Source organism: Castor canadensis, chromosome 4 (assembly GCF_047511655.1).
Source record: "Castor canadensis chromosome 4, mCasCan1.hap1v2, whole genome shotgun sequence".
NCBI lineage: Eukaryota > Metazoa > Chordata > Mammalia > Rodentia > Castoridae > Castor > Castor canadensis.
The window spans coordinates 29264536-29279757 of record NC_133389.1 but is presented as its reverse complement, the minus strand read 5'-3'; the positions used below and the strand labels follow the sequence as shown (position 1 = coordinate 29279757).

General features: G+C 34.1%; 1 protein-coding gene across 6 annotated transcripts in view; it reads right to left on the bottom strand.

Annotated features, from left to right (window-relative positions):
* Positions 1-262: 262 nt before the first annotated feature.
* Pias2 (protein inhibitor of activated STAT 2) overlaps positions 263-15222 on the bottom strand; it is a 72196-nt gene continuing 57236 nt past the window's right edge. For 3 of the 6 annotated variants that reach the window (XM_074069874.1, XM_074069877.1, XM_020169190.2), the window contains 3 exons: positions 9797-9936; positions 5152-5189; positions 263-2457 (listed from right to left, as the gene is read on the bottom strand). In XM_074069874.1, coding sequence (XP_073925975.1) covers positions 2275-2457; positions 5152-5189; positions 9797-9936 — 361 coding nt within the window. In that variant the 3' untranslated portion in view covers positions 263-2274. Of the gene's footprint in view, positions 2458-5151; positions 5190-6151; positions 7872-9796; positions 9937-15222 lie in introns of those variants that run through there. The other 3 variants (XM_074069875.1, XM_074069879.1, XM_074069876.1) reach the window with 3 other exon arrangements.

The window sequence follows — 15222 nt, the reverse complement described above, 5'->3', positions numbered from 1 at the left end:
CTGTCCAAAAAGATGAAGCGCTGGCAGTGTAATTCAGTGGTAGATCGCTTGCTTAGAACGAACAATACCCTGGGTTTCATCCTTAGCACTGAAAAAACAAAAAGGTGACAAAGAACCATATCGAAGTTACAAAATCACCGAGGTATCAATTATAAGAACAAACTAACTTCTATTAATATTTTCATTTCCTTAATAAAACTGTTGATTAAACTGGGGGAAAGGGAGTCTCTGAGACTCTAATGGGTAACAAAATGATAACAACTATGCATAATTTCTTTATTAACAAATTATACCACACAAATCAGTTTACTTTTTCTGATTACAGAGTTAACAGAAATTGTATCTGTACTTACAGCAGCAACATAAAATCCAACTAGGAAAAAATTCTGTATCTAGACAAAAACTGTCGCCTGTAGTACTGCTACTGTGCACTACTGTTTTTGAGTGTTGGGGCTGGCTTTGCTATTCCACACCTTGGCAGCCCTTCCAAGGGATAGGGCATCAAATACAGGATGATGGAGCCAAAGAAGGAATGATGTGGAAAATCACACATTACACCAGTACAAAAAGAGCATACAAAGGCCATAAAAACTTGAGACGGTATTAAAAACCAATCAGGGACAAGTCAGCTCCTGGGAGTCACACCAATTCTAAAGTACTGTGTCCTTGTTATAATCAGAAATGGAGGGTCCTCACCTGGCACTTCTGTTTGGGAAAACAATTAGTTATATTAGCCATTAAAGAAAAAAAAAGTTTTTCTTTGAAGTGGATACAGCTTAGGGAGAAAAAGCTAAGCATCAGGAGGAAGTACTAAATCCTTTATAACTCAAAATGACTTAGGAAGCCTAATGAAGCAAACTATAAAACTTGGAAGAAAACATTTCTCTATGAGTAAACCCCAATTTTCTGAGGGATTCAAAATCAAATACACCATAGAAAACTCGTTTTCAAAGAGCACCCTATATAGCCACAGGGGCGAGTGTTTCATGGCAGCCTGGCATGAGACAGGCAGTAGGACTTTGGGCCTCTCTCTCTAATCCTTCTTCACTTAAATCCAAACATTTCTAATTTTGTTTCATCTTTTGTGGCTTTAAGAAAGATTTCCTTTTCAAAAACGGGAAAAGATCTGAGGTTATTTCTTTATCCTTTGCCACTGTCCTTTCCTTAAATTTGAAAATAACTGCTGAGACAAATTATATTGGCAAGAAGCATGATCAAAGAACTAAAAAACACATTTTTGTGTCGGGGCCACTAAAATGTGAAAGTTTCACCCAAGATTGCATATTATATTTTGTAAAATAAATGAGCAAATTTAAGTTCTTAAAAAGAAACTGAATTTTGTTATTCCCACCTCCCCTAAATCTGTTCTTTCACTATCTTCGAACTGTCAGTATTTCTGGACATTGTGTGAAGAAAATTCTAACAACTATCCCAACCACACCTTTACCCCAAAAATATTTCATTCAAAGGCTGCATAGAATTTCTTTCTTAAGAAGGCAAGCCCCACATTCACAGAGAACTCTAGAATGAGAATCTACAGTTACTAAAAATAACACATTATGTCAGGGCAGAATCTGCATAGTGTTCTTAAACACAGCACTCACAAAAGAGCAACCAGATCCCAGCACTTCACTCTGCATATGTCAGCAAACAAGGTCAAAGCCCAAATGACAACCAGGGAAAAATGCACAACATGGATGCTATTTTCCTTATGGCCTCATGAACAGTAGAACTGCAAGAAGAAAAGTGTAACCCAAGCTCTAGCCATATATTAAAAACTCCATTACTTCAACAAAATAGAGCAAATTTCTATGGAAAGGACTCATTCCGCAAACACGACTTCTTTCCATCTATTTTTTCCTTCACATTAAACAGAAGTTGCTGACATTTTAGAGTCAATGATTACATCGTTTTTAATTAGAAAAGTTTAAATATTTACATCATTTTATTGCTGTTTATTGTAACAAAAAATTTCGACTGAATTGTAGAATCCATCCAGTAATGTATGAAATTGAAATCCACCACTCAAGAAGACACTGCTATGGCTGAACTGATGCTCAGCATATGACACGAGTAAGAAGTCCTTGCATGTCATTTGGTTCTTGCTGGAGTCATCTGTGTTCATCTCTCAGAAAGCAAAAGAATCCATCTGACGTTTCAATAAATATCAAATTGCCAAAAAAAAAAAAAAAGAAAAAAAAATTGCTTGAAGGACTAGAAATCCAAGAAAGAGCAGTTTTGATGAATGATTCCCAGAATCAAGTGAGTCCTTCTTTAGTCCAATGAGATGATGTCAGGAATGTTACTTCCACTGCTGGTTATGACCCCTGTCTCACTCCTGCTGCTGGATGAACTAACATGAGTACTGCTTTCATGGGGGCTGGTGGTGGTGACAGACGTACTGCTTGCTGTTAAGGATGAGGTGAGACTATCCAAAAACATAGGAGGACAGTACTGCTTGAAACAAACAATGATGCCAATGAGGAAGAGGCTACATTGGTTTTAAATAAAGAGACTAGAAACTGTTAGAAATGTACAAGTGATAGTCAAATACTTAAATCTTCCTGGGCTTTAAAAATATCTCAAAACTCTACGTCTTTGGGTAGAAGATAGCATGAATTTAGCTATTTGACATTCTTTTTTGGTTCTTTCAAAAAATGTGAGAAACCTGTTTGTTGACCATATATAGACATAAGAGTACAAGTAATGTCAATACTACCAAAGTCATTTAATATTAAATACTGGTCCCACACTTATGACTCACACTTAACCTCAAAGTAATTTGGTCACTGAGTATATTTAGACAAGGTTTAAAAACACACTGTGAAAGGCTAGTAAGTACTTATCATGAGTATCATGCAAAAATGCTAATGCAGAATCCAACACTTTTTTAAAAGTTAGTACCAAATAGACCCTTTATGAGCATTAAGTGACCAGCTGAATGATGGCACTGGACTCCTCTGTACATACATAACAATACTCAGGTAATTAGAGTGTAAACATTCTAAAAATGGAGACTACAGGGTAGCTAATTACAAGATGTTCAGACAGAGAATCATCATATAATCACAAAACTCTGAAATGCATCTTAAAGGAGATCTAATATAATTGTCCTTGTAATGCTTGCATGATATTCCTCTCCAAGAGCTCATATTTTAAGCTCTTTCACCATCCTGGTTGCTGATTCTCAAACAAATACAAGTTTGAGTGTAATATCCCAATATTAACTATAAGGAATACAAAGATTCAAGAGCTAAACATTATTTTGTACATCATTATAGAATATCTTACATGAGAAACAACCGCACTGATTTTAGCACAAGTGATATCTAGTACTGTGTACTGAGATGTCTTAAGTTTGTCTTTAGACTCTAAGATCAGTAAGGGTATCTGATTAATATTATCAATCCTATTATCATTCAGCTTATCCTTAGGGATGCTGAATTATGGAACAGTAATTTAAAACAGAAGTTGTTTAGACTACCTGATCTGTAAGGTAGTATATTTATGTCTATATAAAATGGGAACAACAGCTCCAAGTTTAGGCTATCAGAGGAAGAACAATTAGAATTCAGGATGCCTTTCACCAGAGTAAGTTATTTAATGCTTTGGATGGATGACAACTGGCTCATCAATAAAATTAACACCATACACAAAGAGATTCAAGGAACATTCATTAAAAGAAAAGTTTGTAAGAAGTTTTAAAGATAGTTAATTTTTCAGATATTAAAAATTCCTCTCCAAAAGAAAATCAACTTCTAACTTCCCTAATCAATCAATTTTACTAAAACTGAAGGGGAAATCTAAAGGAAAAAAAAAAAAAAACCCAGAAACATATTTTATTCCTGCTACCTTTCAGGCTGTTCTTGACTGTCTCATAGAAAAAAAGATATTCCTCTTCATTTATAAAATGAGCACCAGATCCTACAGTCCCGCTGCCAATGGACTCCATGCCCTGAATTTTTACACTTGAGTTGCAGCCATTTTACTTTTTTTGGTGGAACTGGGGTTTGAACTCAGGGCTCTGAGCTTGAAAATCAGGCACTCTATCACACGAGCCACACCTTCAGTACGCCAATTTACATTTGACACTATATCCCTTATGTATTCATCTGTATGAGGATAACAAAGATTATGGTGATAAAGAAACCCTAAAGAGTCTCTGGTATATGAAAGCACAATCTTAACCATCCTACCAACTTACCAAATAAATCAGCCTGTCACACAGAACTATAAAATAAAAACTTTGGGTTTCAAGATCATTTTTCTTTCTAAGTATTGTTCACATAAAAACTGGTAATCCTTTAAAGCCTGAACAATCTATATTCTAGAAAAAACAGATACCATTGCTATAAAAGCCACTGATGTAACAAAGTCAAGTTGGTATGATAAGAATTTCCTCAGTCTGCAATTTTCCTGTGCCATTTGTGTGATCAGACATAAAGTACTGGACCAGAAGGCCCTTTTATAGCTGATTCTAGGTGGCCTATGAAGCAGTGGCTCATGTTTCTTCCTCTATCCCTCCCTAGGTGCCATACCTGCTTTTAAAAGTTTCTTTTCTTTTGGTACTTCACCTTGCCCTTTCTTCCTCTGCTCTAAGCCTGTCATGGGAATCCATGCTCATTACATGGTCTTCAGGTTGGGACTTTGGGATACTAGTAGAATTTCTTATCTTTGGCAGAGAAAAGAGATATCACAACTTTCAACTGGGGCATTCCGCAAAGTCTGAATCTGACTCTTATAAGCAATGGAGAATTTAGGCAGTTAGTCAAGTTTATTTAATGAGTTTTAGTTGTTGATTTTTCTATGTATCCTACAATTCATTGTGTAAAATAAAATTTTGCCATAAAACTAACTCTAGCCACCTAGTAGCACTTCCACTCATCGTAATCTTTCAAATGCTTGTTATAAATACCAACTGATTATACTCAATATTATTGAAACTTATGTATTAAGGACAAAAAATTTATGAATTGAAAAAACAGTAACTTTATTCCTTCAAATAAAATTGTGAAATAGTTATACTCCTTTTCTATTAATGTAATTAACTGAGAGTTGACTGTCCTGATTTTATGCAACTGGTCATTTTTAGTTAGTATGACATAACTAACAATCAAATACAAATTAGTTGCTTAAATTCAGGATACATACCTGGGGATCAACTGGAATAAGGGAAAGAAAATCCAAACCTAAAACAAAAATGTTTTGTTAATATGTGTCTCATAGCTTGGAGACTAGAATTATTTCCTCAAATCATTTGGTATTTATGAGAAATCACAAAATATTTGGAATAAGTGCTGACCACTCTGCCATAGAGAAGTTCTATAACCATGATCAGTGATATTTAATGTGTCCAAAACCCAAAGATGAACATGTTCCCTGACTAAGCCACTGGAAAATCCACCTCCCAGGAATATTAAACTAGCAGTCTAAGCAAATATTTTTCTTTTATCAATAGAGAAGCAAAAAAAAAAAAAAATCTCTTCAGACCATAAAAAAATACTTAGGTTCTTAAGATACTTCACATTTATTTTTCAAAAATACACCACAGTGAGGTTCATCTAAAATAGCACTTTTAAACATGTTTCTATTTCATTGATAGCTCTCTATCCCCATTCCCACATGAAGATTAGCAAACAGTCCAAAGCTCTATCCAAAGCAAGCACTTGGTAACTGCTGACCATTAACAAGCTAAAGTTAATGAAAGGCAAAGTTAATAAAGGGCAAAGGAAATCACAACATAATTCTCTAAACCAAAGGACTGGATGAAATTCTGTAATTGTATTTTACAAACAGGAGTGTGGAAAGCGTTGCCTGCCAGTATCATTCTTAAGTATTAAAATAAAAGTAAAAGAACTTTAGATCTGAAAATCAAGTAATAAACTTCAGAGTGAGTTCCCCTAGATATCCCTGTATTGCCAAATTCTTTTCAATTATTTCAAAACATTAAAAAAGAAATAATGTACTAAATATAAATCATTAAGATAGGCCAGTGTCTATTCAAGTCCATGAATTTTTGTATGTTGTCAATGTCACATCAAATGCAGCAACCACACAGAGTCAGTCTGATACTATACTGTTCTCAAAATATATTAGTACGGAGGATATTTGAAATATTTAATAATCACTATGAATACTTTTAACTTAAAAAAATTTAAATATATTCCCTTGTCTCTAAATGAGGGTATTTTAAAATAATCAATGATACAAACTATAGCACCAATCATTTAAGAAATCACTGAAACAATTTCTAAAGCATTTAAAAATTGTTGCTATAATTTTTCACTTCTATTTGTTAATAGCTATATTATATAGCAGTTTGAGTCAAGAATGGGTAAAGGGAATCATAATGCATTTGTCCAATTACTTCCCAATTAAACTGATGACAGTGCTTCTCTTCACATTAATGATGTTCAATAAATGCTTTGTCTGCTTCTGAACAGTAATTCACTCTATGTTAGCCTGCGTATACTTTCTGAGTGTGACTAAGCCATAAAAAGCTTATTGCAATGCTACTTAATTGGCTTAATCTATTAATTTTTGTTTTGCTTTAAATAGTATAACAATTTTCTTCATTTTTATACTAGCTTCTACTTTTTAATCACTTTGTAGTTTTATATGTTCCATCATTTTTAAGGTTTATTACTTGGTCCATTTTAATAACTGAAACTAAAGTACTACATCTCCGATGGAATACTGTATGCTGAAACTAAATCACTAGAAAATGTTCATCTTCCAAATGTTCAACTACTCCCATTTTATAACTTCAATTTAAATAAATACACAGGCTTAATATAATATTCAAACTGGTATTTTAGCTCTATCATTGTAAGATGCCCATTGAGATTAAACAACTTTTCCTATTTTAATTACTGTAATATCAAACTGTCCCGATGAATTCCTTTGATGGTTTCAAGTATGCCAGCAATGTAAAGTGTGTATTTAGCAAAATAATTAAGTGATTTATTTGATCTGTATCTTTCGACACCCCATCAGCAGTTAACTGAAATAATATGACTTACACAATGCCAAAATAAAACTGACATTTCTCTAAAATTTTGGTTGAAACTCTACAGATTGTCTTCAAAGCATTTCACGGGTGCTGTTATACAAAATCCAGTAGGGTTTCAATGTATATGTTTCTCAATGAAACCATTTTGCCTCAAGCACTCAGCAGTTAAGTTTTGTATAGTATTTCAGATGTATTCTTTCCAATAAAAAGAACTATCATCAAAATTTTATACTATTTACATTTAAAACTCTTACATGAAATATAATTTCATCAATATTGATTAAAAACTGTACTGTGTTATTTTATAAGTTTAGCAAAATGCTACTTATTTCACCGTAAGTGTCAATTGTACCATTATCATACTGGTATCATAATATACCATTCTTTGCCCTCATAAGTATTCTATGGTTGAAAATGTTCAATTATTTTTTAACTGAAAATCAAGCAGTGCTAAAAATTCTAATGGTATATTCTAAATGTTTTTGTTTTATTAACAATGATAAAATGATAATTTTTGAATTTTAAATCCTTCATTAAGTAAAATGGACTCATTATTTATTTTTTTCCGTCACTGAGAACACATTTTCCCTTGATTCATACACTTTCATAAAACATAACTCCTACATGATAAAATATGTAAAGTTTTATCACTTTCAAATTTTAATGATACAACTTTTGAGCACCATTCACACCTGACAATATGCACTAGCAATAAGGCAGTCATATTTTTTTCTTGAAATAATCAAGCTGTTTTTCATTCCATAAATACAAATTATTTTATTTTGTATTCATTGTTGCACAGTATCAGAAGATGTTCCAAGATGCGGTTCATTATTAATATCATTTCTTCTTTGTTCTCCTGCAGATTCAGAAGATTCATATTTATGATGTTTAAAAGGAATGTTAAGAAATGTATTAAACTTTGTCATTTCTCCATTCTTGGTATTCTATTTAATGTTTTATCATAAAATTATTAAATTTATTAATACCAAAACTCTCCATGACTTATTACATAAAAATGAGACAAAAATTACTAATTATGAAAGAACACATTAACAATAAAACCAAAGTAAAATCTAAACTATTTAGATGTAATACCTACTACATAATTCACACTCAACAGTAAGTTGGCAATTCTTCCTAAGGATACTTGAGCCTATTCTATTTAAGTTAACCAACTGGTGAAAAAGCTTTCCAACATCTTAACATCCAGGTATTGGCTTATACTGACTAAATATCAGCCCTAGATGTTAGCATAATTTCCATCACCAGATTGAAATGCATTTCACTTATATACATAGTTCAGACTTGTTTTTCTCAATCTGCACAGTTTTTAAAAGACATAAAACTCACTTTATGCTCAAATTTTCAAAAAATGCAAATTCTCCCAGATAAAAAAAATATTCATTCATACGCTCAGTTTGAAAAGCAGCAGGGCAAGTGATTTGTAAACTTTCTATACTATTGCTAAATGGCAGAGTCACTTTAATAAACAGAAGTTCATTAAACTTTTTTCAGGATTAATTTTTAACTCAAGATACTAAGGAAACAAATGTTTTTGGAATGCTTACTTATAGCATATACTAAGATGATAGTGATACATTGCAACATTCTTCAAACTAGCCCAGGTTAAAGAAACACATGATATTAGGCATTAACAATATTTCAGTTTCCACCTTCGTCATGGACCATGAACTCTCTCACCTATGTCATAGCTCAGTCTTTGCACACAACAAATACCTTACTGGTGGTTAGCTTAGGTTAGCTTATTTTACAATAACACTTTTAAAAATACTAATTTCAAAATTACATTCATAAGTCTTTTTTGTTTTTTAATGAAGAGTTTTTGGATAGATACTATTTTTAGTATACTCTTTTTCACTAAATTTTATTTGAGTAATCAAAACTAAATTCAAATGGCAAAATTATACTAGGTTAGATAACGCAGCTATCAATTATTTTGATGACACAAACTTTGTCTAACAGAATAAACACAATGCTTAAACTAAGGGGAAGAAGAAAAGTAAACTATAGGTCCAAAACCAACTTCATAAATCTAGAAAGTAACATGAGGGAAGTAAGTTCCATTAAAATGACCTTCATAAAGCGGGGAAGTCATCAATATAAGACGCACTGGTTCTAACTTGCTCAAGTCTGATTGACAAAAATGCGTGCAAAAACGTCAATAGAGTAAAAGGGGGAAAGTTTAAATTTTGTATTACAGCCTTGGTTGTGTAAGTTCTGGTTCTAAAGTAATTCGAGCAACCCTGAATTTTAAATGCAGTTATACATATAAAAACATCCCTAAATATTAAGCTCTACCCTAGAGAAACACATGGTAGACCTCATCTTTAAGTAGGAAAAGTTCACAGGATAAAGGTGGTAGGCCAAATCAGGCCCAGACTACAACATTCTCTCAAGTTCTGATGGGCTACTAAGAAGGGATAATGAATACCAAGAGAAAATATTCTCCCTAACCTGAGAAGCTACTATGGTAAATAAACCAAGAAAAAGCCTGAATACAAAATCTATAGAAGGGAGAACACAATCTAAAGTTTCCCTACTATTCTCCTATATTTCCTGTCATCAGAACCTATAGATTGCATGGTAGTTAAGATGATAACTGAATACGATGTACTAAAACAGTAATACTCTTACATGAAGCCTTCAAATTTCTTTAGCACTTCTATTCAAAATGTCAAAACTTATTTGCTCCACTGATTAGGATTAAAAATAAATAATAAAACTTAACAAAAAAAATGAAAACAAAAACTCTCCACGTACCTGGCAAATCTGATGACATGCTTGATATTGGCGTGTGGTGGAATGGTACTGAGTAGTCTGTTAATGAAGGTGGAATAGCGGCAGGATCAACCGAAGTCACACTGGGCACCCTTACAGAAGATGGCTGATACATGAGAACCCTGTTTTAAATAGCATGGGAAATTATAATCTGGCTGTTAGTTCACAAGAGAGAAGAGCTTGACCTCTGGGCATTCTCAGTGTATGCTCACTAAGCCTAAGCACAATTCAATGGCAGCTATTCACTATATAGTATTCCACACTCTACTCTTAACAGTCTTCATTTTTACATAAATGTATCTTGGCTCTCAATAGCAGTCTGACATAAGAGCAAGCTGGCATTAAAACATCATGTACAGTGCTAGAATAAGACATAATTCTTTTGTCAACAAACACCAAATATACTTTACATTTATGTTTATTAATGTATATGTATGTGGATATTAGTAACTTATCTATAAGGAGATTTAATACCAAAATAGAGCATTCTTAAGGTATGGCTTAAATCAGTGCACCTTTGAGTGATGCTACTCATACTAGCTCAACCAGAATTTTTCAACTCTTAATATGATTTATATTAATTATTTGAAATGCTATCTGGGAAAGATCTCAGCAAAGTTGGCTAATCCTAAAGTTAGCCAACCTGATGGCAGGAGGGAGCAATCAGAAATTAGGATAAGATGACCAGTATTGGGATTTCAGATATAATAACCAAAAATAAAAATGCTGGTTACCATGACATTATCTATTCTTCAAAGAGGAATTAGCTGTTTCATGCTATTAAAAATACAAATTAAACATAAAATATTTTGTAATTTAGTAGTATATAAAATATATACACACAATGTCAGTAACACTATGTAATTTCAATAAGCAGCATAATTAAAAATAGAACATTTTTTTAAAAGTTCAGGCTTAAAGAGAGACCATTTTGCGCTCTTCGTATTTAACCTGCATTTTCTCTTAGCCCAGGAGAAAGAAGCTAGAACTTCACAAAAAAAAAAAAAAAAAAAAAAAACAGCTTGAATGTGTGTAATAAACTATGCAATATTATTGACTCTATGAAGGCCAAATTACCAAAACGGAATGAGATGTAATGTACTGTTAAAAAAAATTTTTTTTAAAGTGCAGCTTTCTTAGAAATTTAAAGTAGGGCCATGGTGACAAAGCTAGCCTGGGATGACAATTCAGGACCTCTAGACATCCGTTCTCTTGGTTGAAACTTTGTATTATTGCTCAAATTATTAAATAGTAGTAAAAAATGATAGCATATCTGCACAACTCTTCATACTCTAAATAACTGACAAACTATTTCCTTGATTTAAATGTCAAATCACCAAAGTAACCAGAATACAGGCACTGGGTCCTTTAAAACTGGCCTGTGTTATGACATGAGGGCCTTGTTTAGCGTTATTCTGTACTACTTGTCAAAAATACAGGTACTGGAAATGTGGAAAAGTTATTTGAATACATATATAGTTGTGTTGGTAACTATGTTAATCTCAAAAAAAGAAGTAACATAGGTCAGAGTTCAGAAATCTTAGATTAAAAACTGATCAAAGAATAAGGCCCATGAAATATACTTGAGCTTAGTAACATAGCCTATTATTTCACGACACATTTTCCAGAGAAAGAAAGAAGGAAATCAGCATCCAAAGATCAACCTGCTTAGGTTAGAGTCAGGAGTTTTACTAGCTTCCAATGGTACCTGCAGACCTAAAAACACAAGGAGAATGTGAGCAGTATTTTAAAAAGGCAAAAAACTGGCCAGGCATCAGTGACTGATGCCTATAACCCTAGCTACCTGAGAAGATGAGATGGAGAGGATTGCAGTTCGAAGCCAGATGTGGCAAAACCCATTTACCTCAATGGGGAAAAAAAAAAAAAGTTGGGTAGGGAAGGGGGAGAGAGGAGGAGAGAGGAGGAGGAGAAGAATCTGGAGAGGGAAACAAAGAACTTGGAATGAGATAAAGTAAGTTATGTGGTTATCTAAAGCTTACCATTTTTAAAGATCTGAAAACAGTAGTCATTTACTCAGGAAACAAACGTGAGGATCACAGACCAGGCTGCCCCAGGTTTAAATGCTAAGATACCTAAAGCAGAAAGGGCTGGGGACATGGCTCAAGAGGTATAGCCCCTGTCTACCAAGCCTAAGATCCTGAGTTCAAACCACATTACTACAACAGGAAATCACCAAAGGGCTTTTAAATGACACAAGAGCCTATCTATCCCCCAACACAGGAATGAACATCAGAAAAAGGGAAGGAACAAAGAGGGTGAGGAGAAGGAGGAGACTGTATATCTTAGTGCTGAATGGGGAGCTGATAAGGTAGCTCTCATTATTCTGGCTGCCTTATAGTATTAATATCTTAACCCTACTTTTTTAATGTAAGAAAGCTTACATCACACACACACACACACACACACACACTTTATACGGAAAGTTTCATTTACTTTAAAAATTCCTACTTGAAACTAAAAGAAGAATTTCAGGGGGCTGGGAGTGTAGCTCAGGGGTACAGTGCACTTAGCATGTATGAGGCTCTGGGTTCAATCCCTAGCAAACCCCAACACCCCTTCCCCACCACCTCAAAGAAAAAGATAATGCCTGTATTTCTGTATCTATTCTTTTTCTTCCTTTGCTATTTCACTGAAGATTTTCTTTTGTCTTGTTCCTGAACTGATCCTTCGACTTTGATCAGATTTATGGGAAAACGACCACTGAACTCTTTCTATTCCGAATCTCTGGCATCAACAGAGGGGTTAAGTCAACATTCATGTTCAATGTCACCATAGGAACTACTCATTACTACTACATGTCCTATTCACTTTAAAACTTCCTTTAAAAATAACATGAAACTTTAAATAATTAAATTAGTATTATTTCTCCTGCACCAAAATGTTGTCAAAAAACATGAAAATTACCCCAAAATTTATTAAGGGTAAAAATTATTAAATGAAGGGCTGGTGTGTGTGGCTCAAGTGGTAGAGGGCCTACCTAGAAAGTGCCAGGCCCAGAGTTCAAACCCCAATATAAACAAATGAAAAACAAGTTATTAAATCAAGACCCGAAACTTCATCAAACATCTGAAAAGTTAAAACATTTAGTGCTAGTTCCTATTATTTGAACTTCGCAGCCATTAATACAAACTCAACTTAATACAGAATGGCTGAAAGTAGTTGGTAGGATTATTAAATTACACACTGGTGGTAGATTTTTGTTATCAGAATCTTCACAAGGACCACATTCAGAAACTCAAAATGATTCTAAAACCTATGCAAAAATAGATGTATTTTACACATATGAATAAAAAGTCCCATGGAAAGTGTAAATGTATGTCTTATGAAATTAAGAATGTAAACATTTGATGCTATTTAAGTAGTAGGTGTTTTTAAAATGTTACTGAATCTTCATAGGACTGGCATATACAGACAGGCATATGTGTACATTATGCAACTCTGCATTTATATTTGAAATTTTTATAGCTTTATGATATCATGGCACAAAGTCAATTGCTAGAACGCTGCTATACATAGCAACATCAGCATTCTACATCAGGTATTACACTGACTTTTAGTCATGCACCTGAAATGCACTGAGTGCTAGAACATTATGATCATGAACAAACAGAAAGATTCAAATTTGCTATCGATTCTTAATCCAGAGACAAACATGTTTATCCCTATTCTTGTTTCCTGTCTTTGGAATACCTCCTTATTAATAAAGCAGCCATCCAATTTATAAGGAGTGGAACAGGAACATAAAATGTAAAATTATCTTTAGTGTATTAAAAAAATACCCAAGCCAGGTGCTGATGGCTCACGCTTGTAATCCTAGCTACTTAGGAGGCTGAGACAGGAAGGATCACAGTTCGAGGCCAGCCCGGGGAAATAGTTTGTGAGACTCCATTTCCAAAATAAACAAGAGCGGCTGGCTAGGGGCTCAAGCAGTAATAGCACCTGCCTAACAAGTATGAGATCCTGAGTTCAAACCTCAAAACAAAACAAAAACAGAGCAAAATGGACTGGAAAGGGGAGTGAGCTAATCAATGTACAATATAAGCCTAATTGGAATTATCACTATTCCCCTTATATAATGAATGTATCTTAATAAGAAAAACTTTATAAAAAAATGGACTGGAGATGTGGTTCAAGTAGAGTACCTGCTTTGTAAGCATGAAACTGAGGTCAAACCTTAGTCTCACAAAGAAAACAAAACAAAACAAACCCCACAAGGGGCTGGGCACTGTGGCTCACATCTATAATTCCAGTTATTAGGGAGGCGGAGATTAGGACTGTGGTTTGAGGCCAAAGTCCCCCCAACCAAAAAAAGTTAGTGAGACCTCATCTCAACAAAAAAGCTGGGTAGTAGAACACACCTCTAATCCCAGCTACGTGGGAGGTATAAGCAAGAGAAACTTGGGTCCAGGTGGTCCTAGCAAAAAACCTCACACGATCCAAAACAAAAAAGGATGGGGAGCAGTTCAAGTCATAGAGCACTTGCTTTACAAGTGCAAGACCCTGAGTTCAAACCCCAGTACCACAAAACAAAACAAAAAACCCAAACAAACAAACAAAACCAGAAGTTTTTTAAGTGGTACCAGTTTCTTCTGACAAGAGTATAAAAATGCATTTAAAACTTTACTAGATAACATGCTGCCATCAAAATGGTATCAGCAGTTCTCTCCAGTTGAGAAGCTTTTCACTTACTTCTCAATTTCTTGTAAAACTGTTTATAATAGTTGGCTTTATTTTTTTTAACTCTGGTTATTTTGGAGATGGGGTCTCAAGAACTCTTTGTACAGGATGGCTTCAAACTGTGATTCCTCCCAACTTCAGCCTCCAGAGTAACTACGATTATGGGCGTGACCCACTGGTGCCCAGTCTGTTTATAGTTTTTAGTAAAACAATATACCTCTTAAAAACAGCTACTCATATAGCTTTGAGACTAAAAGTTAAAACAAGGTTTCCTGATTTCTCATTTGCTTGCTATCACGGTTCAAGAATTCCTCTGATAAACTTACATAGATGAAAACCATAAAAATTCCAGACACTGAGACATAAGAGAAGATATGAAAAGAATGACCAAAAACCTAAGAGTAGAAAAGGACCAGAGACAACATAACCATAACATAACCCTATACTATGATATTTTGACAGGTAGTATCCACGGTGACTTAACTCAGAAAATGTGATTTTTAGCACAAATCACCAACTATCAGTGCTCAGAAACTCCCAAAAGAACTTTTTCCATTTATCTTTCCTCTATTGGTACTAAACCTGCTAAATGTTACAACAAAGAATAAAAACCCAGCCAGTCAATGGCTTCCTTTTATGAACTACAAAGTAACTATGACATATTCTCTTATTCCAGCTTAACAGTTTCATTTGAGAGACCCATTCACCCA